Below are 25,974 nucleotides of genomic sequence, written 5' to 3'. Positions count from 1 at the left end.
AAAGTTCAGCATCTCTTCAACCTTCCAGATGAATCAATGTCCATAATTCAACTATAAGTCCTTAAACATATTTTGCAAAAAATAGAAGCACTCTTGTAACACCTCCACCCTTGGATAAATGAAACACCATTTTTAAATGCATTTCATTATAAAGTGTAAAAAAAATGGAAACCTTTTAAAACACATTTTCACACTCATACATTCACTGTTTACCTGTAGTTAATACAGTTCTGCTTTGTACCATCCTTGCATTCAGATAACTCAAAACAAAGTTAGATTCTAGATAAAGCATCTGCAATTACATTATTTTTGCCCGCAATGTGGATAATTTTTAAGTGATAAGGTTGAAATAGTAAACTCCATCAGAATAATCTGGCATTCTGGTTATTGAATTCTTCCACAAAGGTTAGGGGGTTATTTTTTTTAGATTTAGATTTAGAGATACAGCACTGAAACAGGCCCTTCGGCCCACCGAGTCCGTGCCGACCATTAACCACCCATTTACACTAATCCTACACTAATCCCATATTCCTACCACATCCTCACCTGTCCCTATATTACCCTACCACCTACCGATACTAGGGGCAATTTATAATGGCCAATTTACCTATCAACCTGCAAGTCTTTCGGCTGTGGGAGGAAACCGGAGCACCCGGAGGAAACCCACGCAGGCACGGGGAGAACTTGCAAACTCCACACAGGCAGTACCCAGAATTGAACCCGGGTCACTGGAGCTGTGAGGCCGCGGTGCTATCCACTGCGCCACTGTGCCGCCCTGATCAGTATATACCAGTGTCTGTCTGTAGTCGTGGCAGACATAGATTTCAAAATGCTTAAGAGCCAATAATAAACCTAGGGTTTCTTTTTCCACTGTTGAATATCTTTTTTGGTGTCGATTTAACTTTTTGGAAAAGTATCCCACTGACCTTTCTATGCCTGATTCATCGTCTTGTAACAGGACTGCACCGACCCCCAGGCCACTCACATCAATTGCTACCTTGAAGGGCTTAGCAAAATTTGGAGCAGCCAACACTGGTTCATTAATCAAAATGGCTTTCAGCCTCTCAAAAGATGCTTGGCACTCCCCTGATCACACTACCTTAGTTTTATTTTTCTGCAGTAAATTTATCAGTAGAGTAGGGGCAGCACAGTAGCGCAGTGGTTAGCACCGCAGCCTCATAGCTCCAGCGACCCGGGTTCAATTCTGGGTACTGCCTGTGTGGAGTTTGCAAGTTCTCCCTGTGTCTGCATTGGTTTTCTCCAGGTGCTCCGGTTTCCTCCCACATGCCAAAGACTTGCAGGTTGATAGGTAAATTGGCCATTATAAATTGCCCCTAGTTTCGGTAGGTGATAGTGAAATATAGGGACAGGTGGGGATGTGGTAGGAATATGGAATTAGTGTCGAATTAGTATAAATGGGTGGTTGGTGGTCGGCACAGACTCGGTGGGCCAAAGGCCCTGTTTCAGTGCTGTATCTCTAAATAAAAAAAAGTAGTACTAAAGTTTGGTACAAACTTACGGTAGAAACCACACATCTCCAAAAACTTCATGATTTTTTGCTTAGTTTTACGGGTAGGGAACTCCACCAATGCTTGTACTTTTGCTGTTCTTGGCAACACTTGTCTACTATATGCCCGAGGTAGGTCACTCTCACTTTCGCAAATTCACTTTTGGCAAGGTTTATTACTAAATCAGCTGGTTGTAATTTTTTAAGCAGAGCTTCTAGTTGTTTCAAGTGGTCCTTCCAAGTATCACTGTACATCATCAAGGTAAACTACCCAGTTAGGAACACTGGTTCATGAGTCTCTGAAAGGTTGCTGGTGAATTTTTTAACCTGAATGACATCACTCGGCATTGGAAAAGATTGTCTGCTGTGACAAAGGCCATTATTTCTTTAGCTCGGGGTGTTAAGGGACCTTGCCAGGATCCCTTTAACAAACATATCTTTGTAAGAAACTTGGCACAGCCCACTCTGTCAATACAGTCTTCCAAGCGAGATATTGGGTAGGAGTCTGCCTTTGTTACTGAATTAACGTTTCTGTAGTCTATGCAAAGTCTCGTTGAACCATCAGGTTTAGGCATTACTGGCAAACTCCAGCTGCTTTGACTGGGTTCTATTAGGTGGTTGACCAGCATGTATTGGATTTCTGCTTTTACCTGGGCCTGTTTCTCTGGACTTAAGTGATAAGGATGCTGTTTTATAGGAAAGGATTCCCCTACATTCGCATCATGTACGGCTAAGGTTGTACATCCTGGTTTATCCCTACAGACTCTTTTAAATGCTGTGAGTAGCCTTGTTCGGTCCTCTCATTATTCTGCCTCTAAATATGAAAGCATAGTGTCCAATCTCCCTAACAATTCAGTATTAGCTAACCGGATAGTAGGAGGTTCAATTTGACAATTGTCTAGATCTCCTGCCTCATCCTCACTATCTCTTTCATCCTTCACTGTCCTTACTACCTCTCATACCTGTGCTTGCTCATCCTCCTCCCAGCGATGATATTGTTTGAACATATTAATATGACACAGCCAGTTCTTTTTCCAGTGATCTGGGGTGTCAGTTAAATAATTTACATGACCAATTCTCTTGACCACTTTGTATGGACCACTGAATCATGCTTTCAGTGGTTCACCCTGTAAAGGCAGTAATACTAACACCTCATCCCCTGGTTGAAATGTTCAGGTCTTAGCATGCTTGTCTGCCCATTTCTTCATAGTTGTTTGAGAAGTTTTAATGTGTTCCTGAGCCACTTTGCAAGCTCACATGAGCCGTTCCCAAAACACGAGCCTTACTTCGGTTGTGGGTAAAATGTTGGAAAAGGTTATAAGAGACAGGATTTATAATCACCTTGAAAAGAATAAGTTCATTAGCGATAGTCAGCACGGTTTTGTGAAGTGTAGGTCGTGCCTCACAAACCTTATTGAGTTTATCGAGAAGGTGACCAAACAGGTGGATGAGGGTAAAGCAGTGGATGTGGTGTATATGGATTTCAGTAAGGCGTTTGATAAGGTTCCCCACGGTAGGCCATTGCAGAAAATACGGAAGTATGGGGTTGAAGGTGATTTAGAGCTTTGGATCAGAAATTGGCTAGCTGAAAGAAGACAGAGGGTGGTGGTTGATGGCAAATGTTCATCCTGGAGTTTAGTTACTAGTGGTGTACCGCAAGGATCTGTTTTGGGGCCACTGCTGTTTGTCATTTTTATAAATGACCTGGAAGAGGGTGTAGAAGGGTGGGTTAGTAAATTTGCGGATGACACTAAGGTCGGTGGAGTTGTGGATAGTGCCGAAGGATGTTGTAGGGTACAAAGGGACATAGATAGGCTGCAGAGCTGGGCTGAGAGATGGCAAATGGAGTTTAATGCGGAAAAGTGTGAGGTGATTCACTTTGGAAGGAGTAACAGGAATGCAGAGTACTGGGCTAATGGGAAGATTCTTGGTAGTGTAGATGAACAGAGAGATCTTGGTGTCCAGGTACATAAATCCCTGAAAGTTGCTACCCAGGTTAATAGGGCTGTTAAGAAGGCATATGGTGTGTTAGCTTTTATTAGTAGGGGGATCGAGTTTCGGAGCCACGAGGTCATGCTGCAGCTGTACAAAACTCTGGTGAGACCGCACCTGGAGTATTGCGTGCAGTTCTGGTCACCGCATTATAGGAAGGATGTGGAAGCTTTGGAAAGGGTGCAGAGGAGATTTACTAGGATGTTGCCTGGTATGGAGGGAAGGTCTTACGAGGAAAGGCTGAGGGACTTGAGGTTGTTTTCGTTGGAGAGAAGGAGGAGGAGAGGTGACTTAATAGAGACATATAAGATAATCAGAGGGTTAGATAGGGTGGATAGTGAGAGTCTTTTTCCTCGGATGGTGATGGCAAACACGAGGGGACATAGCTTTAAGTTGAGGGGTGATAGATATAGGACAGATGTTAGAGGTAGTTTCTTTACTCAGACAGTAGTGGGGCATGGAACGCCCTGCCTGCAACAGTAGTAGACTCGCCAACTTTAAGGGCATTTAAGTGGTCGTTGGATAGACATATGGATGAAAATGGAATAGTGTAGGTCAGATGGTTTCACAGGTCGGCGCAACATCGAGGGCCGAAGGGCCTGTACTGCGCTGTAATGTTCTAAATTCTAAAAAAAAAATAGGGCTGAATTTTATTTGGGCGCTGCACTGTGCGGTGGCGCCCTTTAAACTCAGCGGCGCACCTGCATTTAGCGGCCACCGCAGAGCCCCTGCGATATTTTGTGCGGGGGCTCATTAGCATCACTATGGTGAGCCGTCCCTCCCCATTATATGTGGGAAGAAGCGGGACATTCGGCGCAGTGAGAGACATTTTGACAGCTGTGCAGCAGGTGCTGGGGCCCTATTTAAAGCGCCCCAGCACCTGCTTCCTGACAGCTGTCAAAGAAATACTTACCTGACTGCTGAAGAGTGGGGCTGCTGTCAATCTGGCAGCAAAGCAGAAAGTGCTGGAGAACTCAGCAGGTCAGGCAGCATCTGTGGAGAGAGAAGCAGAATTAACTTGACCAAGTTCACAGACCTGAAAGTTAACTCTGCTTCTCTCTCCACAGATGCTGCCTGACCTGTTGAGTTACCCCAGCACTTTCCGCTTTGCTGCCACATACTTACCCTGCTGTGTCCCAGTGTCCTGTGAAGTTGCAATCCTCTTCTTCCACTCAAGTGTAACATTCCTTCTTGTAGGCGTGCCGCACCTGGGTGAATAATCTTAATTTTGCACATTCCAGGATGTGAGACTTAAATATACCATAAAAGGCAATTACACAACAGAAATAAAACCATAATTGAAGAATAATTACCTACTATGAGCATCTAATCATTTGACTGTGAACAGCCGCAGACTAATATGCATTTGAAATCTGTATTCATTTCTCTGCTAACTGTTATGTGAAAATACATGTAACTGCAATTATATGATCTTTGTTTAAAAAAAGGAGAATATGTTCATATTCTAGCTGCATTGCCAACTAGGAATATTATACCAATAAATATGATCAGCTGCTGCAGAAGCAAAGTCTTCGTGAACGTGTGTCGCTGTGCAATAGTTGAAAAACCATGACAACAGCACAGAATTCCTCTGCAGTCCTGCATTGGTTTTCAAACATGTGCAAGACAAATCTTGCAGCCAGAAGTTAGAGCTGTTACACGGTGGAGTCACCTTTGCATTTAAAGGACCACACCAAAAGTCGAGGATGGCAGTTTTCTAGGGTGGCCCCACAGTTCAGCGATGCCTCCCTGCTCACACTCCTCCAGGCTGTGCAGGCAAGGTGGGAGGTCCTTTTTACCAGCGACGGTAAGAAGAGGCCCTCCCTCCTGAACAAGGCAGTCTGAATGGAGATGGTAGAGGAGTTGAGTAGCCACGGGGCCATCCACCGCCAAAGGGTCCAATGCTGGAAGGGGATGAATGAGCACTCCTCCAGCCAGCCGAGGCCCGCTAGGCCTCGTGTGCACAGGGTATGAGTGTTAAAGTCATCCACAGCCAAAGGGCAATCATTTTCTTTTATTCATTCATGGGATGTGGGTATGGCTGGCTAGGCCAGCAGTTATTGCCCATCCCTAATTGCCCTTGAGAAGTGGTGAGCTGCCTTCTTGAACCTCTGCAGTCCATGTGAGGTAAGTACACCTACAGTGCTGTTAGGAAGAGGAGTTCCAGGAATTTGACCCAGTGACAGTGAAGGAACGTCGATATAGGTCAAAGTCAGGATGGTGTGTGACATGGAGGGGAACTTACAGGTAGTGGTACTTTTGCTGCCCTTGCCCTTCTAGTTGGTAGAGGTTGTGGGTTTGGAAGGTGTTGTCTAAGGAGTCTTGGTGCGTTGCTGCAGTGCATCTTGTAGATGGTACACACTGCTGCCACTGTGCGTCGGTGGTGGAGGGAGTGAATGTTTGTGGATGGTGTGCCAATCAAGCGGGCTGATTTGGCCTGGATGGTGTCGAGCTTCTTGAGTGTTGTTGGAGCTGCATCCATCCAGGCAAGTGGAGAGTATTCCATCACACTCCTGACTTGCGCCTTGTAGATGGTGGACAGGCTTTGGGGAGTCAGGAGGTGAGTTACTCATCGCAGGATTCCTAGCCTCTGACCTGCTCTTGTAGCCACGTTATATATATATGGCTACTCCAGTTCAGTTTCTGGTCAATGGTAGCCCCTAGGATGTTGATAGTGGGGGATTCTGCGATTGTAATACCATAGAATGTCAAGGGGAGATGGTTAGATTCTCTCTTGTTGGAGATGGTCATTGCCTGGCACTTGTGTGGCGCGAATGTTACTTGCCATTTATCAGCCCAAGCCTGGATATTGTCCAGGTCTTGCTGCATTTCTCCACAGACTGCTTCAGAATCTGAGGAGTCGCGAATGTTGCTGAACATTGTGCAATCATCAGTGAACATCCCCACTTCTGACCTTATGATTGAAGGAAGGTCATTGATGAAGCAGCTGAAGATGGTTGGGCCTAGGACACTACCCTGAGGAACTCCTGCAGTGATGTCCTGGAGCTCAGATGATTGACCTCCAACAACCACAACCATCTTCCTTTGCGTTAGGTATGACTCCAGCCAGCGGAGAGTTTTCTCCCTGATTCCCATTGACTTCAGTTTTGCTAGGGCTCCTTGATGCCATACTCAGTCAAATTCTACCTTGATGTTAAGGGCAGTCACACTCACCTCACCTCTTGAGTTCAGCTCTTTTGTCCATGTTTGAACCAAGGCTGTAATGAGAAGAACAAAGAACAGTTCAGCACAGGAACAAGCCATTCGGCCCTCCAAGCCTGCGCCTGCATCGTGATGCCTGCCTAAACTAAAACCTTCTGCACATCCGGGGACCGTATCCCTCTATTGCCATCCAATTCATGTATTTGTCAAGATGCCTCTTAAAAGTTGCTATCGTACCTGCTTCCACCACCTCCCTCGGCAGCAAGTTCCAGGCACTAACCACCCTCTGTGTAAAGAACTTGCTTCGCACATCCCCTCTAAACTTTGCCCCCTCGCACCTTAAACCTATGTCCCCTAGTAACTGACTCTTCCACTCTGGGAAAAAGCTTCTGACTATCCACTCTGTCCATGCCACTCATTACTTTATAAACCTCTATCATGTCTCCCCTCCACCTCCGTCGTTCCAGTGAAAACTATCCAAGTTTATCCAACCTCTCCTCATAGCTAATGCCCTTCAGACCAGGCCACATCCTGGTAAACCTCTTCTGTACCCTCTCCAAAGCCTCCACATCCTTCTGGTAGTGTGGCTGAGTGGCCCTGGCGGAACCCAAACTGAACGTCACAGCAGGTTATTGCTAAGCAAGTGCCACTTGATGGCACTGTTGATACCTTTCATCACTTTACTGATGATTGAGACTAGACTGATGGGGCGGTAATTGGCCGGGTTGGACTTGTCCTGCTTTTTGTGGACAGGGCATACTTGGGCAATTTTGTCGGGTAGATGCCACTGTTGTAGCTGTATTGGAACAGCTTAGCTAGGGGTGCAGCAAGTTCTGGAGCACAGGTCTTCAGTACTATTGCCAGAATGTCGTCAGGGCCCATAGCCTTTGCAGTATCCAGTGCCTTCAGTCGTTTCTTGATATCACACAGAGTGAATCGAATTGGCTGAAGTCTGGCATCTGTGATGCTGGGGACTTCAGGAGGAGGCCGAGATGGATTATCCACACGGCACTTCTGGCTTTAGATGGTTGCAAATGCTTCAGCCTTATCTTTTGCACTGATGCGCTGGGCTCCACCATCATTGAGGATGGGGATATTTGTGGAGCCATCATTTCCAGTTAGTTGCTTAATTGTCCACCACCATTCACAGCTGGATGTGGCAGGACTGCAGAGCTTAGATCTGATCCATTGGTTATGGGACTGCTGAGCTCTGTCTGTTGCATGCTGCTTACACTGTTTGGCACACAAGTAGTCCTGTGTTGTAGCTTCAACAGGTTGACACCTCATTTTGAGGTATGCCTGGTGCTGCTGCTGGCATGCCCTCCTGCACTCTTCATTGAACCAGGGTTGGTCTCCTGGCTTGATGGTAATGTTAGAGTGGGGGATATGCCGGGCCATGAGGTTACAGATTGTGGTTGAATACAATTCTGCTGCTGCTGATGGCCCACGGCGCCTCATGGATGCCCAGTTTTGCATTGCTAGATCTGTTCGAAGTGTATCCCATTTAGCACAGTGGTAATGCCGCACAACACGATGGAGGGTATCCTCAATGTGAAGGCGGGACTTTGTCTCCACAAGGGCTGTGTGCTGGTCACTCCTAACAATACAGTCATGGGCAGATGCATCTGTGGCAGGCAGATTGGTGAGGACGAGGTCAGGTATGTTTTTCCCTCTTGTTGGTTCCCTCACCACCTGCTGCATACACAGTCTAGAAGCTATGTCCTTTTGGACTAAGCCAGCTCGGTCAGTAGTGGTGCTACCGAGCTATTCTTGGTGATGCACATTGAAGTCCCCCACCCAGAGTACATTCTGCGCCCTTGCCACCCTCCGTGCTTTCTGAAAGTGGTGTTCAACATGGAGGAGTACTGACTCATCAGCTGAGGGAGGGCAGTAGTTGCTAATCAGCAAGAAGTTTCCTTGTCCAAGTTTGACCTGGTGCCATGAGACTTCATGGGCTCTGGAGTTGATGTTGAGGACTCCAAGGGCAACTCCCTCCCGACTGTATACCACTGTGCCCACACCTCTGCTGGTTCTGTCTTGCCGGTGAGACAGGACATACTGGGAGATGGTGATGGCAGTGTCTGGGACATTGTAAGGTATGATTCCGTGAGTAAGACTATGTCTGGCTGTTGTTTGACTAGTCTGTGGGACAGCTCTCCCAACTTTGGCACAAGCCCCCAAATGTTAGTAAGGAGGACTTTGCAGGGTCTACAGGGCTGGGTTTGCCATTGTCATTTCCAGTGCCTCGGTCGATGCCGGGTGGTCCATCCGGTTGCATTCTTTTTTATCAACTTCATAGCGGTTAGATACAACTGAGTGGCTTGCTAGGCCATTTCAGAGGGCATGTAAGAGTTAACCACATTGTCTGGAGTCACATGTAGGCCAGACCAGATAAAGACAGCAGATTTTCTTCCCTAAAAGGGGATTAGTGAATCAGATGGGTTTTTCCAACAATCGACTGGTTTCATGGCCATCATTAGACTAGCTTTAAATTCCAGATTTATTAACTGAATTCAAATTCCACCTTCTGCTGTGGTGGGATCCGAACCCATGTCCCCAGAGCAATAGTCTGGATCTCTGGGTTACTAGTCCCGTGACAAAAGCACTACGGCGCCACTGCCTGCCTCCAGTCAGGCTGCTAGCGCAGAGGTTGAGGGGCCAGTAAACTTAAGCCCACTTTCTACATCAGAAGATTCATCCCTCTGTTCTAAAAACCTTTCTTTAATTAGTTTTAGAGGACCTCTTATCTCCTGTCTGTAAACTAATTCAAAGGACTGAAACCTGTAGATTCATTAGGTGAATCCCTAGTGGCAAACAAAAGAAATTCTAGCCCTTTATCCCAATCATGGGGATATTCATGACAGTGTGCCCTGATCATTGTTTTCAGGGTCTAATGGTACCGTTCTAAAGCTCCCTGTGTCTGTGGGTGGTATGCTGAAGACTTTAACTGTATTATACCCAAATTACCCATAACTTCCTGAAAAATTTTAGACATAAAATTGGAACCTTGATCTGACTGAATCTCCATCGGTAATCCATATTGAGTGAAGAACAGGGTTAACTTCTCTACCACTACCTTAGCAGAAACTGTTCTCAAGGGAATGGCCTCTGGGAAACGAGTAGCCATATCCATGAGAGTGAGTATATATTGGTGTGTTGCTTTTGTTTACGGTAAAGGTCCTAACAGTCTAACCTTACTAAATGGTTCCCCAATAACTGGTATGGGAATTAGAGGTGCCAGTTTTATTGCAGGTTGCGGTTTTCCCACAATCTGGCAAGTATGGCACATTTTACAAAACTGCGCCACATCCTTGTGAAGATCTGGCCAGTAAAAATTTCACCTTATACGTGATTGGGTCTTCTGGATCCCACATGTCCCACTATAGGAATTTCATGCGTTATTTTTAATCGGTCCTGGTGCTACTTGGCGGTACCACTATCTGACAAACTACCGTCCATTCTTCATCCACACGTCTGTGAGGAGGTCGCCACTTCTCGTCAGAATCCCATTTTAAATATAACAGCCTTCTGGAACTCCTTTTGCCTCATCTTCTGTTAGAGCTGATAGTGCCACTTTATTTAACTCTGGACAAGCTTGCTGAGCCATGATCAGAAAAGACTTATTAAATATTTCCTTTGGATTATCCAAATCCCCAAAGAAAGTTTTTCAGATATTTGACAAGCCAAGTGCAGGAACCTTCTGGTGACCTCTTTTTTAAAAAAAGCCCACGAAGCTCAGCATCTCTTCAAGCTTCCAGATGAATCAATGTCTCGAATTCAACTATAAGATAGAAGCACTCTCATGACACAGGTTACTTCAACCAAAATGGGGTCTGTGTTTAGGGATAGTGTATCTGATGTAGGTACAATTTTGTCATCTGTACGTGTTTATCTAAACAGCATAGGCCGGTTTGTAATCTGTTCTTCTTGTTGACTTCACTGGATTAGACACTGGAATAGAAATCACATTGATGCCTTTTTTGAGTGCATGGAAAACAATCTGTTTAGCATGAGGATTGGCTTATGTTAGAAATCTCTTATTTATCTGACTGCAAAAAGGATTAACAGGCATTTAGGATTTCGCTCACATTGGCCTCAGACAGCCAGATGGTCATCTGGATAAGCTGCAGATTCCTGTGCAGTTTTTTTATTTGAAAGCTCTGAAGCAGGATGAGGCCTTATCAGGTCAGAGTCACACTGTGCTGATGTCAAATTAAGTGAGAATAGAAGTTGCTGTACCTTCCAGTGTAGTCTTGAGGAACCATCTATCCAGATCTATCCCCAGGGCCTGATGGTATGCATCCCAGAGTATTTAAGGAAGTGGCCCTGGAAATAGTGGATGCATTGGTGGTCATCTTCCAAGATTCTATAGACTCTGGAACAGTTCCTACAGATTGGAGGGTAGCTAATGTAACCCAACTATTTAAAAAAGGAGGTAGAGAGAAAGTCGGGAATTATAGACCAGTCAGCCTGACGTCGGTGGTGGGGAAAATTCTAGAGTCCATTATCAAAAATTTTATCGCAGAGCACCTAGAGAACAGTGGTAGAATCAGGCAGAGTCAGCATGGATTTACGAAAGGGAAATCATACTTGACAGATCTACTAGAACTCTTTGAGGATGTAACTATTAGAGTTGATGAGAGGGAGCCAGTGGATGTGGTTTATTTAGACTTTCAGAAGGCTTTCGACAAAGTCCCACATGAGAGATTAGCATGTAAAATTAAAGTGCATGGGATTGGGGCTAGTGTATTGCGATGGATAGAAAATTGGTTGGCAGACAGGAAACAAAGAGTAGGGATAAATGGGTCTTTTTCCAAATGGCAGGCTGTGACTAGTGGGGTACTGCAGGGATCGGTGCTAGGACCCCAGCTATTCACAATATATATTAATGATTTAGATGAGGGGCCTTAATGTAATATCTCCAAATTTGCAGATGACACAAAACTGGGTGGGAAGGTGAGTTGTGAGGAGGATGCAGAGAAGCTTCAGGGTGATTTGGACAAGGTGAGTGAGTGGGTTAATGCATGGCAGATGCAGTATAATGTGGGGTTATCCACTTTGGTAGCAAAAACAGGAAGGCAGATAATTATCTGAACGGCTATAAACTGAGAGAGGGGAATATACAGCGAGACCTGGGTGTTCTTGTACACCAGTCGCTGAAGGTAAGCATGCAGGTCCAACAGGCGATAAAAAAGACAAATGGTATGTTGGCCTTCATAGCGAGAGTATTCGAGTACAGGAGCAGGGATGTCTTGCTGCAATTATACAGGGCCTTGGTGAGGCCACACCTGGAATATTGTATGCAGTTTTGGTCTCCTTATCTGAGGAAGGATGTTCTTGCTATAGAGGGAGTGCAGCGAAGGTTTACCATACTGATTCCTGGGATGGCAGGACTGACGTATGAGGAGAGATTGAGTCGGTTAGGATTATATTCGCTGGAGTTCAGAAAAGTGAGGGGGGATCTCATAGAAACCTATAAAATTCTAACAGGACTTGCAGGGTAGATGCAGGAAGGATGTTCCCGATGGTGCTGGAGTTCAGAACTAGGGGTCATCGTCTAAGGATATGGGGTAAACCTTTCAGGACTGAGATGAGGAGAAATTTCTTCACCCAGAGAGTGGTGAACCTGTGGAATTCGCTACCACAGAAAGCAGTTGAGGCCAAAACATTGTATGTTTTCAAGAAGGAGTTAGATATAGCTTTTGGGTCTAAAGGGATCAAAGGGTATGGAGAGAAAGCGGGAACAGGTTACTGAGTTGGATGATCAGCCATGATCATAATGAATGGCGGAGCAGGCTTGAAGGGCTGAATGGCCTACTCCTGTTCCTATTTTCTATGTATTTCAATCTGTTACAATGCAGATATATGCATGAGGGTACTGTCTTTAACATTGTCTTATTGGTAATGCACAAAAAGTCATAAACTAAACCAGTTGCCAAGAAATTCAGGAGTATGCGATCTTGCAGTGTAAACATAGTAAATTAAATTATTTGCACAAACCTTTCTATGAAATAATCATTATTGTACTGTTTAATTGGATATTGCACTTAAGGCCTTATACTTAAACAAAACAAATTACGACGGTTGGAGGGGCGAGTTGGCTGAGGAGTTTAGGAAATTAGATTAAAAAGACAGATAAGCAATGGCAAACATTTAAAGAAATAGTTCATTATTCTCACAAATATACACTCCTTTGAGGAATAAAAACTTCAGTGCAAAAGCAGTACAGCTATGGCTGACTAGAGAAGTTAAGGACAGTATTGGATTAAAAGAAGAAACTTACAATGTTGCAAAAAAGCATAATAAACTTGAGGATTGAGAGGATTTTAAACATCAGCAAAGGATGATTGATAGAGGGAGAAAACAGAATGAGAGTAAACTAACAAGAAATATCAAAAAATGATTGTAATATCTTTTACAAATATGTACAAAGGAAGAATTAGTGTAAGTAAATGTGAGTCTCTTAGAGGCAGAGACAGGAGAAATTATGATAGCGAGTACAGAAATCGCAGAGACGTTGAATGAATATTTTGTGACTGTCTTCACTGTAGAGGGTACAAAGAACCTTTTGGAAATTGGTTGAATGAGAGTGAGGAACTTAAAGTAATTAATATTGATAAAGAAAAAGTACTGGAAAATTAATGGGACTAAAAACTGACAAATCCCTGAATCTGATGGTCTACGTCCTAGGGTGTTAAAAGAGGTGGCTGCAGAGACAGTGGTTGGAATTTTACGCTGCCCCAGCGGGTCGGATGGTGACGTGGGGGCGGCGTAAAGTTGAGCGGCAGGCTCTGGGAGGCCTTCCCGCCCCGATTCTGCCTCCAGACAAGTTTACGGAGGTCAGGCGGGGAGGCGGGGAGTGGGAATTGGCCGTCCGGCCCAAGGCCAATCAAGACCCTTAAGTGGCCACATAAGGGCCCTCGCCTGTCTCCACAGGTATTTTACCCGTGGCAAGCGGTTGCTCTGGGGACATGAAAGGCCACCCAGTGATAGCTGCCGGCCTTTCCATGCCCCGGTTGGGGGAGGGGAGCATGGCAGTCGGGCACAGGGTGCCCGATTGAGGGCCGCCCCTGCCTCCCAACCCAACCCCGTGATCCAAGACGCCCCCTCCCCCCAAACGACCACCCTAGCCTCACCAGGGCACGACCGATCTCCCTGGTGAGGCAACCCAAACTTACCCACTCTCTCGGATCCATGGTGTTGGCTGAGCTGCAGTCCCAGCAGTGGCCACCGCTCCCCGGCCGGGATCCGTAAAATATGGGATGGATCCCCAGCCTTTGCAGAAGCGGGTTCGTCACCGACCAGTGGGTGCATTGATTTTGAACTTCAGAATTCCCTAGATTCTAGAACAGTCCCCATGCATTAGAAGGTAGCAAATGTAACCTTGCTGTTCAAGAAGGAAGGACAGAAAAAGCTGACGATGCTGCTTTAACATCTCACACTGAAGAGTGCCTGCAGAGTCTCATCGACAGGTTTGCGGCTGCCTGCAATGAATTTGGCCTAACCATCAGCCTCAAGAAAACGAACATCATGGGGCAGGACGTCAGAAATGCTCCATCCATCAATATTGGCGACCACGCTCTGGAAGTGGTTCAAGAGTTCACCTACCTAGGCTCAACTATCACCAGTAACCTGTCTCTCGATGCAGAAATCAACAAGCGCATGGGAAAGGCTTCCACTGCTATGTCCAGACTGGCCAAGAGAGTGTGGAAAAATGGCGTACTGACACGGAACACAAAAGTCCGAGTGTATCAAGCCTGTGTCCTCAGTACCTTGCTCTATGGCAGCGAGGCCTGGACAACGTGTGTCAGCCAAGAGCGACGTCTCAATTCATTCCATCTTCGCTGCCTCCGGAGAATACTTGGCATCAGGTGGCAGGACCGTATCTCCAACACAGAAGTCCTCGAGGCAGCCAACATCCCCAGCATATACACCCTACTGAGTCAGCGGCGCTTGAGATGGCTTGGCCATGTGAGCCGCATGGAAGATGGGAGGATCCCCAAAGACACATTGTACAGCGAGCTCGCCACTGGTATCAGACCCACTGGCCGTCCATGTCTCCGCTTTAAAGACGTCTGCAAACGTGACATGAAGTCCTGTGACATTGATCACAAGTCGTGGGAGTCAGTTGCCAGCGTTCGCCAGAGCTGTCGGGCAGCCATAAAGGCGGGGCTAAAGTGTGGCGAGTCGAAGAGACTTAGCAGTTGGCAGGAAAAAAGACAAAAGTGCAAGGGGAGAGCCAACTGTGTAACAGCCCCGACAAACAAATTTTTCTGCAGCACCTGTGGAAGAGCCTGTCACTCTAGAATTGGCCTTTATAGCCACTCCAGGCGCTGCTCCACACACCACTGACCACCTCCAGGCGCTTACCCATTGTCTCTCAAGATGAGGAGGCCAAAGAACATTGGCCAGTTATGTTGATGTCATTTGAAAACCACAACTTGATCAGGCAGACTGGTTTTTGGAATAGGAAATTGTGTTTGACAAATCTGTTGAGTTTTTTGAGGGTGTAACTAGCAGGATAGATAAGGGGAAGTAGTGGATGTCATATACTTGGATTTTCAGAAGGCATTCAATAAGGTGCCACACAAGAGGTTGTTGCATGAAATTAGGGCTCATTGGGTTGGTGGTAATATATTAGCATGAACTGTGGATTGGCTAACGGACAGCAAACAGAGTAGGACTAAACAAATCATTTTTGGCATGGCGGGGTATAACTTGTGGAGTATCACAAGGATCAGTGCTCGGGTCTCAGCTATTTATAATCTGTATTAATAGTTTGGATGTGTGGACTGAGTGTAATGTATCCAAGTTTGCTGACAGTTGAAAGCTAGGTGGGAAAGTAAGTTGCGAGTACGATGCAAATAGGCTACAGAAGAGTATAGATCAGTTAAGTGATTGGGTAAGAAGGTGGCAGGTGGAGTATGAAGTGTGAAATTATCCAGTTTGGTAGGAGAAATAGAAAAGCAGAATTTTTTTTGTAAGGTGAGAATCTAGTAACTGTTGGCATCCAGAGGGATTTGGGGGCATTGTACACAAATCACAAAGTTAACATGCCAGTATAGCAAGCAATTAGGAAGGCAAAATGTTTGTTAGTTTTTATTGCAAGAGGGTTGAAGTATAAGGGTAAGGAAGTCTTACTGTGGTTATACTTTGTTGAGACCACACTTGGAGTACTGTGTACATTTTTGGTCTCCTTAGCTTAGAGGGGGGTGCAGCAAAAGTTCACTAGATTGATTCCTGAGTTAAGAGGGCTGACCCTTGAGGAGAGATTGGACCAATATTCTGATGTTTAGAAGAATAAGAGATGATCTCATCAAAATGTATAAAATTCTTAGAGGGCTTGACAGGATAGATGCTGAGAAGCTGTTTCCCCTGGCTGGAGGGTCTGGAACTAGGAGGCGTAGTCCCAGGATAAATATTGGCCATTTCAGACTGAGATGAAGAGAAACTTCTCCACTCAGAGGGTTGTGAATTGTTGGAATTTCCAACCCCGGGGGCTAAGGATGCTCAGTCAAGACTGATAGATTTTTGGGAATTAAGGAAACCAAGGGATATGGGGAAAGTAGAGTTGATGTAGAAGTTCATCCATGATCTTATTGAATGGTAGAGCAAGCTCGATGGCCATATGGCCTATTCCTGCTCCCTATATCTTATGTTTGTATGTGTATTTTGAATCAATGTATATACGATGGTATATCCCTAAATTTAGGGTGTCTATGAGTACACTGCGTAGAAGCCATTTATCTCCTTTATTGCTTACTCCACTTGTTAATGCAGCTGTTCATATATATGTCAGTCTTGATGCTTATGGCTGAGCAGAAATATGGTTATTTTCTTCAGACCTGTGTGTTAAGCATCCAGTGTGCAGTTTTCTGTGTGTGAAATCAACCAGAGCAATTACAGCACCAATTTCAAGGTGTCATTTAAATTTCACTACTTTCGGATCCAAGTCTCTCATGATTTACCTATTTTTCTCCAATCCTCAATACAATTCCTATTTTGTATCCTAATGTCTGAGCAGCAGACCTGAGCACATCTAGTGCATGACTGACCTTAGCATGATGGATAAAGAATCAGCTTCCATTTGTATACTGAAAAACCCAAGTCCACCTCACCATCATTTCACAGACCATCTCTGTGCTGGCAGACTGCCTGTCTGACATTCGGCAGTAGACAATGCAGCATATCTTCCAGTTGAAAATTGGGTATAATGAAGTGATCATCTTTGACTCAAAGCAAAAACTCCACACCCTTATCAATGACTCCATCCCCTTCCATGGCTGCTAACTTGAGCTGAGCAACACTACGTTCAGGTTAAGCCAGAATTGAGCTTCAAATGTGCCTCACTTGCCGGCAGCACATCGCACCCCCCCCCCCCTCACCCCGCCCTGTTCAGAGACCACTTATTTCTATCTTCGTAACTTTATCCACCTCTGACCCTGCATTATTCCCACTGTTGCTGAAGCCCTTAGCAATCAATTTTGCCATTGTCTTCTAAAGTTCACAGATCAGTGAGAGGCTGTCTCATTTATTTAAGCTGGTGGATGGAACTGCCTCTTGGGGCTCTTCTTTGGTGCTTACCAAATGCTTTAAATCCAAGAGCTGCTAAAAATGTTAAAACAATCAAACATTTGAGGTGAGGAGATCAGTAATACTTTTGTAGCATTTTTAAACAAAGTGGTCACTTTTTGGTTATTTAAAATTTTTGTTACAACTGCTTTTGGGATTTTGTGTTTTAAACAAATCAGACAGTTTCTGTATTGTTATTGTAGAATAATAAATGATAAGAGCAGAGATGTCAAGGTTTAAGTATTGAGATCAGTGAGATATCATCTCCCATACTTGCAAGGACATGAGGCCTGCCTAAGGACTCCAGCAGTGTTCAGGGGCGGAGGTCCAGGGGGTTAAGGTCTTGGCTGCTCTTGAATTTTAAGCATTTCTGGAGACAGAAGAATGTATTTTATTACAGGACAAAGCTTTCTATCTGGACATGCTTCTTCTTTTAACCAATTTATACTCTATTGAAATTGAAAATTTAGGTAACAATTTGGAAATTAACTAAAGCATATTGTAGTCAAATTGGTACTGGTATTCACAATGGTTACACCATCAGAAATAGCAAATGTCAGCTAATTATTCATAAGGATTATTATTCATAAATCCCCAAAATGCAGTTTTTTATAATATTGGCTCATTATACCTGCTTTTTTTTCTGATTTGTATCAGTTGCTGTCCACGTCGATGTGATGTTCTGATGCCATGCTTAATTAAACCAAACTCCAGAAAGAGGGCCTCTGATTGGTTGATTGCCCAATATGTGCATTCAATTTCACTACCAGCCAAAATCTAATTTGGTAAATGCACTACTATTGCTGAACAGCCATGTGTGTGTATTTCAACCTAGTTTCAATTTCCCAGACTCTCACTCGCTGTGTGGCTCTAATATTGCTATGACTTGACAGCACATTTAAGTGAGATTGTAAGATGGATATAAGATCTGTGAGTTGACACATCTACAGTGGACTGGTTGACAAAGCTGGTTTAAACACCGTATTTGATAGATACAGCTTTGAATCCAGTAGACAGAATAAATTCAGTAAAGTAAAATGCAGCATGAGTTGTCACCACAACAGTAATTCCAAATTTAATATAGTTGATACTAATTTGCAGTTGCATTCAGAAATGCTATGATGATAGGATGGGAAATTGAAACTAGAGTCATAGAGGCATAGATTCATAGAGTGTGATACAGTACAGAAACAGGTCCTTCGGCCCATTGTGTCTGTGCCGGCCATCAAGTACCTAACTGTTCTAATCCCATTTTCCAGCACTTGGCCCGTAGCCTTGTACGCTATGGCGTTTCAAGTGCTCATCAAAATACTTCTTAAATGTTGTGAGGGTTCCTGCCTCTACCACACTTTCAGGCAGTGTGTTCCAGATTCCAACCACCCTCTGGGTGAAAACATTTTTCCTCAAATCCCCTCTAAACCTCCTTCCCCTTACCTTAAATCTATGCCCCCTCCACTAAGGGAAAAATTTTCTTCTTATCTATTCAATCAATGCCCCTCATAATTTTGTGTACCTCAATCAGGTTCCCCCTCAGCATTCTCTGCTGTAAGGAAAACAACCCTCGGCTATCCAGTCTCTCTTCATAGCTGAAATGCTCCAACCTAGGCAACATCCTGCTGAATCTCCTCTGCACCCTCTCCAGTGCTATCACATCCTTCCTATAGTGTGGTGACCAGAACTGTACACAGTACTCCAGCTGTGGCCTAACTAGCGTTTCATACAGCTCCATCATAACCTCCCTGCTATTCTATTCTATGCCTCGGCTAATAAAGGCAAGTATCCCATATTCCTTCCTAACCACCTTATCTACCTGTGCTGCTGCCTTCAGTGATCTATGGACAAGTACACCAAGATCCCTCTGATCCTCTGTACTTCCTAGGGTCGTACCATCCATTGTATATTCCCTTGCCTTGTTAGTCCTCCCAAAATGCATCACCTCACACTTCTCAGGATTAAACTCCATTTGCCACTGCTCTGCCTATCTTACCAGCCCATCTATATCATCCTGTAATCTAAGGCTTTCCTCCTCACTATTTACAACACCACCAATTTTCGTGTCATCTGCGAACTTACTAACCTTGCCTCCTATATTCATGTCTAAATCATTAATGTACACTACAAACAGCAAGGGTCCCAGCACTGATCCCTGTGGTACACCACTGGTCACAGGCTTCCACTCGCAAAAACAACCCTTGACCATTACCCTCTGCCTCCTGCCACTAAGCCAATTTTGGATCCAATTTGCCAAATTGCCCTGGATCCCATGGGCCCCCACTGACACTTCTATCACTTGTTCGGCTTCATTCCCTAGGATTAGGTCCAGTAATGCCCCTTCTCTTGTAGGACTTTCTGTGTGCTGGCTCAAAAAGCTCTCCTGTATGCACTTTAAGAATTCCGTCCCCTTGAAGCCTTTTGCGCTAAGACTATCCCAGTTAATATTGGGGAAGTTGAAATCCCCTACTATTGTTACCATATTTTTACACCTCTCTGGGATTTGCCTACTGGTGTGGTTTTAGTTTTGGGGTTATTTAGAGTGTCAGGAGTGCTTAATGTTGTAATTTAGCATAAAATGGAAGAAAGGACTGTTAAATTTCACCTTGATAGGTAGGAAAATATACCTGTGAAAAGTTTATGTAACAAATCAGTTAATTCTACATGAGACATCATTTAATGGTAGCACAGTTTAACAAGATTTCTTGATGTTCTTTGCAGGAAGAGGATGATGGTCTTGATGATGCCTTTTCAAGGTATGGTGTCCTGGAGCCCTTTAATATCTCACTGGTCAGAAATAATCCAGTCCAAAATAAATTTCTTGATAAAATATTTTTATTACTGGCAATTTATCTTTCTCACACTTAAATATACGGTGGCATGATCCTACTTGTTCCTGTATTGTGAAACGTTTTGTCTCATTCATGTCTATGGTTATACTTGCCCAGTGCTGCTTGCCCAGACAGATTTTTCACCCCAGACCTGATGCTTAATACAAGTTTCATTGTATATAATTTCCTTTATGTAATGCCTTGTGCATTTGCCAGAAATGTTTTGTAACTTATTTAGAGAGTGGGGTGCATCATTTTGTTCATGTGCTCAACATTAATCCTACCTGAATAAATGACTCTTGAGAACGACAGATCAATCTTTTTTATTTTTGTGGGGAAGAAATCATGTTTTCTGTAATGTTACAGAATGTGTGAAAATGCCTTTATTAAGTACACTTTATTTGCATTCTTGTTCTCGGACTTCATTCTATAAATGCATCAAATCCAGTAGGTTCTGAAGGAAAAAGAATAGGATATCAAAGCTACTTCTTATGAGTAATTGTGCTTTTATTTTTATAACGATAGTCATGCATTCACAAGCCTTCAGATTAAAAAAAACCTAGTAAAATAAAATGGTTAGACAGACACAAATGGTATAATTTTATTAATTTGCACTCTCAGTACTGAGCTTTGATGTTGGAAGTGGAGATATATAAAATAACTCCTAAAGTGCAAATGTGATCAAGATATGTGCTGGCATCTGTGATCGAGGTGTATATTAAAGGTCGGAACCAATGATAAATTTAATTCTGTAATAAGGATGATCTTAAGCATGTAATGAGGTAATTACCATTGAGGATAGTGTTTCTGAGAAACATAATTTTGTATTCTGTTTAAATGTTATTTTAATGCTGGCCCCTTTTGTTTTAATTACTCTTGCTGTTAGTGGCTATGCGCTTAACAAGTGCATTTGTTTCTGTTACAAAGTACTCACTGTAACTACATAAATTTAATTCTATATTGAATGCAATGAGGAAATAACAATTAACACTTGTTATTCACTATTGGAGCACTAAACACTATGGGCTGGATTTTATAGAGCCCTCGACATCAGGATCTGTGGCGGGGGGGCATGAAAATTGCCCTGGATGAGGCCCGCCACGGACCTCGATGCCAGTAGGATCCCGCCCGATATTACCACCAGCGGCAAGGCCTTGTGGACTGCCAGTTAAATATTTAAATAAATTAAATCACCTGAATTAATGAGTCTCCCATCACCCCCTGAAGTATTGCCACGATCTTCACCCTGGCGGCCAGCACTGCCACGTCGTTGGATCCCCATCAGGGGACACAAGGCACGACACTAGTGGGGAGGGGAGAGGAGGTAAGTTTCTCAATGTGGTGGGGGTGGAGGGTCAAATTAGCATATTGGTGTCGGGAATGGTAGGAAGGGATATAGTTTAAAGTTTGTGCCGTTGTTGGAGGGGTGGGGGTGGGGGGGTCAGAATGTCAAGGTAAGTGTTTTTTGGGGGGAAAGGGCAAATAATTAATTTAATTGTTATTGGGGGTTGGGAGAGGGGCAAAAGAAATGTATTTATTTTATTTCATGTAATCTATCTTTATTTAAATTTATCGGTAGGGCTGACAGTCCTTTTAAAAATGGCGTTACCACCTGCACACAGGTAGCCGATGCCATAGCCGAAGCTACACAGTCCATCCCTCCACGTCATTGGGGTTGTGATGGGGTGGGGTGCGGCCCGCCCGGGTTATTTAAATGAGCCGCTGCGTTTGGAATCATGACGGCACTTTGGCATGCGGCCCGCCCTCGTCCGATATCGGCAGCAGGCTTATAAAATCCAGCCCTATATCGCTGCACAAGCAAAGTTTAAACTGAGAGGAGTGTTGGAGTGTATGTGCTAGGTTTGCTGTATAAAATATTTTGGTTATATAGTAAACCTTCTACATCCCAATTTGGAAATGAAGCCTTTGGTTACTGAAGGAAAAATAAATACCTCGCTGGAGTTTTTAGATTGAGAATATTGTTATTAAAATGGCACTGTAAAATATAGATGTAAAATAGGGATTGCTAATCCCAAATTTCTTTCCTTTCTAATCCTTTATCTTATTTCAACTTGCTATTTTATCACAATTCTGACTCTCTTGATAGTGCTGACATTTTTTAGAAAACAATTACTTGGGAACTGGTAACTTCAGCCAACTGGCCACACCAGGAGTACTGTGTTCAGTTCTGGGCACTACACCTTAGGAAAAATATATTGGTCTTGGAAAGAGTGCAGTGTAGTTCTAATAGAATGATACCTGAAGTCCAAGGCTAAATTACAAATAGAGATTAATTAAACTAGGATTGTATTCTCTGGAATGTAGAAAATTATGAGGTGATTTGATCGATGTTTTGAAGATATTAAGAGAAAAAGATAGGGTAGATAGAGATGACCTATTTTCACAGTTTGGGCAGTCTAAGACTTGGGGGCATAGCCTAAAAATTAGAACTAGACCTTTCAGGATGCTACATTAATTATTAATTTTTAAACTAAGATTGATAGATTTTAATTAAACAAAGGTCTTAAGGGATATGGGCCAAAGATGGATATATGGAGATAGATCAGCCATGATCTTATTGAATGGAAGAACAGGCTCGAGGGGCTAAATGGCTTACTCCTGTTCCTATGTGCGAATGAGGGCACTGAATGTCAGCTGGCGATTTCAGCACGGAGGGTGTCATATCTGAGTCCAAGCCTTTCCTTTTACTAGTGTCCACACATGCACAATGTTTCAGCAGGGACACTGGACAATGATCAGAAGTAAGAATTCCATCTTATTTTTCATCTTCATAGCCTCAAGATGTTGAGGCCACTTGTAGCTACTGTAGCTGAGATGAGCCATTTCGGAACAGAAGAGTGATCAAACCTGAGACCTTACTGGGCTTATAGTTTACCACTGTAGCATATAGCTCGAGGAAGTGCTCGTTAGGAGGGAAGATGTGTTGGGGTTTTTGAATAACTTGAAGATAGACAAGTCTCCCGGGCCTGACGGGGTATATCCAAGGATGTTATGGGAAGCAAGGGATGAAATTGCAGAGCCGCTGGCAATGATCTTTTCATCTTCTCTGCTGACGGGGGTGGTACCAGGTGATTGGAGGGTGGCAAATGTTGTGCCCCTGTTCAAGAAAGGGAATAGGAACAACCCTGGGAATTACAGGCCAGTTAGTCTTACTTCGGTGGTAGGCAAGTTGATGGAAAAGGTGCTGAGGGATAGGATTTCTGAGCATCTGGAAAGACACTGCTTGATTCGGGACAGTCAGCACGGTTTTGTGAGGGGTAGGTCTTGCCTCACAAGCCTGATTGAATTCTTTGAGCAGGTGACCAAGCAAGTGGATGAGGGTAAACCAGTGGATGTGGTGTACATGGATTTTAGTAAGGCATTTGATAAGGTCCCCCATGGTAGACTTATGGAGAAAGTCAGGAGGCATGGGATAGTGGGGAATGTGGCCAGTTGGATTAAGAATTGGCTAACTGATAGAAGGCAGAGAGTGGTCTTAGATGGTAAATACTCAGCCTGGAGCCCAGTTACCAGTGGCGTGCCGCAGGGATCAGTTCTGGGTCCTCTCCTGTTTGTGATTTTTATTAACGACTTGGATGAGGAAGTCGAAGGGTGGGTCAGTAAATTTGCAGATGATACAAAGGTTGGTGGAGTTGTGGATACCGAGGAGGGCTATTGTCGTCTGCAAAGGGACTTGGATAGGTTGCAGTGCTGGGCTGAAAAGTGGCAGATGGAGTTTAACCCTGAAAAATGTGAGGTCGTCCATTTTGGAAGGACAAACATGAATGCAAAATACTGGGTTAACGGTAGGGTTCTTGGGCATGTGGAGGAGCAGAGAGACCTTGGGGTCTATGTGCATAGATCATTGAAAGTTGCAACTCAAGTGGATAGGGCTGTGAAGAAGGCATATGGGGTGTTAGCGTTCATTAGCAGAGGGATTGAATTTAAGAGCCGTGAGGTGATGATGCAGCTGTACAGGACCTTGGTAAGGCCTCATTTGGAGTACTGTGTGCAGTTCTGGTCGCCTCATTTTAGGAAGGATGTGGAAGCCTTGGAGAGGGTGCAGAGGAGATTTACCAGGATGTTGCCTGGAATGGAGAATAAGTCTTACGAGGAAAGGCTGAACATTCTAGGCCTCTTCTCATTAGAAAGGAGAAGGATGAGGGGTGACATGATAGAGGTTTATAAGATGATCAGGGGAATAGATAGGGTAGACAGTCAGAAACTTTTTCCCCGGGTGGAGCAAAGCGTTACAAGGGGTCATAAATTTAAGGTGAAGGGTGGGAGATATAAGGGGGATGTCAGGGGAAGGTTCTTTACCCAGAGAGTGGTCGAGGCATGGAATGCCTTGCCCGGGGAAGTTGTTGAGTCAGAAACTTTAGGGACTTTCAAAAGGCTTTTGGATAGGTATATGAATAAAGGAGAATGATGGGGTATAGATTAAATTGTCCTTGACAGAGGACAAAGGATCGGCACAACATTGTGGGCCGAAGGGCCTGTTCTGTGCTGTATGTTCTATGTTCTATGTTCTATAGCGTCTTTTTTCATAGATCATCAGGGGAGCTTTGTGAATCTCTAATATGTTGCACCCCTGTATTGCGTTATAATGAATTCCACCTGGCCAAAATCCAGCCCTGGCATCAAGCAACTATTTTCAGCACAGACTTAGCTAGGTTCCAAATATTTTAACACAGGCAAAAATAAAATCGAAGGAACCTGTTGGTAACCTAAAACAGTTCTAATGTTGACATTGGAATTAATCTTTTGTACATCGTAGCATTTTAATAATTTATATAAATGGTTACTGCTGGTTTAAAAAGTCTATTCTAATCATCCCTCTAATAGATTTTATGTTGATCAACATTCCAGATGTGCACAAAATCATTCCTGCAGATGTTGTATGGGAGAAAACCCTGTATTTTGAAAACTAGGGAGTGCATCCAGTATTGAAAAGGTTCATTGCTTTTATCAGTAGTTCACTGTCTGGGGCATTATCTCGTTAAATGGCTTGATGGGCATTAACTTCCTCCTTATAAAACGATTATTATATGGAAAAATCAGTGCACTAAAAATTTGCTGTCACTTTCACACCATGTTATTATGATTAAAGAACTGACACAAGGAGCAAGTTTTTCAAGATTGATATTAATGTATCTGAAAATGTTTTTAATTAATTCAAATATGGAACAATGTACCTTAGTGTCTTCAGAAATGTTCGCTTTCTGAATTGGTATTTTTCTATTTGTGCTTCTGCAGGTAAGAATTTCTTTTTGGTATTTATCCCAAGCAAGTAACTTAATTTTTACTAAAATCTGTTGTGAGCCATTACATGCCTAGATGTGTGTTCTGCCCAATGCATGTGGTTTGGAATTTGGGAAGATGTTTCAGAAAATGTCACTCATGCAAGAGATTTGTAAAAAGAGATTGGAAATATGGTATGCAATATCCAGTCAACTTTCAGTTGCAATCAAAAATAAGTTTACCAAGTCAACATTAGATGCTGCTAAAGTTAATAAGTTGTGTGAAGCATGACTTTTATTTTCCAATTTTACAAGCAGCATTGTGGATGGAGTTGAGCCAATCACAGGTATTTTTAATAAATATATTTATGTATATATATTTTAAACTCATACTTTCATTCAGTGAATAATTTGAACCATGGATAAATCCTTGGAAACTAAATTAGGAAGGACTTTTACAAAGCCAGATTATGATTCCATACACGAATGGAGTTTTGACTCTTGCCATCATTCTGATCCACAAACTTTGCCAAGGGAGTGCAAAGTTTTTCACTGCAAGTGCTGAAAATAAAAATGAAAGTTAACAAACTATTTGGTGAACAACAGACCTCAGATTTGAATCACTAGATTCAAGTGCCATTGGTCCTTGTTTTACAGTAAAGAACACTGGCTTCTATTG

General features: G+C 43.6%; 1 protein-coding gene across 2 annotated transcripts in view; it reads left to right on the top strand.

Annotated features, from left to right (window-relative positions):
• LOC137352470 (low density lipoprotein receptor adapter protein 1-B-like) overlaps positions 1 to 25,974 on the top strand; it is a 154,011-nt gene that overhangs the window by 107,024 nt on the left and 21,013 nt on the right. Inside the window, exon 8 of one of the 2 annotated variants that reach the window (XM_068017981.1) lies at positions 19,946 to 19,980. In XM_068017981.1, the coding sequence (XP_067874082.1) occupies positions 19,946 to 19,980 (35 nt within the window). Of the gene's footprint in view, positions 1 to 19,945; positions 20,334 to 25,974 lie in introns of those variants that run through there. The other variant, XM_068017971.1, reaches the window with a different exon arrangement.

The sequence above is a fragment of the Heterodontus francisci genome, chromosome 3, assembly GCF_036365525.1.
Source record: "Heterodontus francisci isolate sHetFra1 chromosome 3, sHetFra1.hap1, whole genome shotgun sequence".
Taxonomy (NCBI): Eukaryota; Metazoa; Chordata; class Chondrichthyes; order Heterodontiformes; family Heterodontidae; genus Heterodontus; species Heterodontus francisci.
The sequence above is the reverse complement of the archived record's forward strand: the minus strand, read 5'-3'. Positions and strand labels throughout refer to the sequence as shown.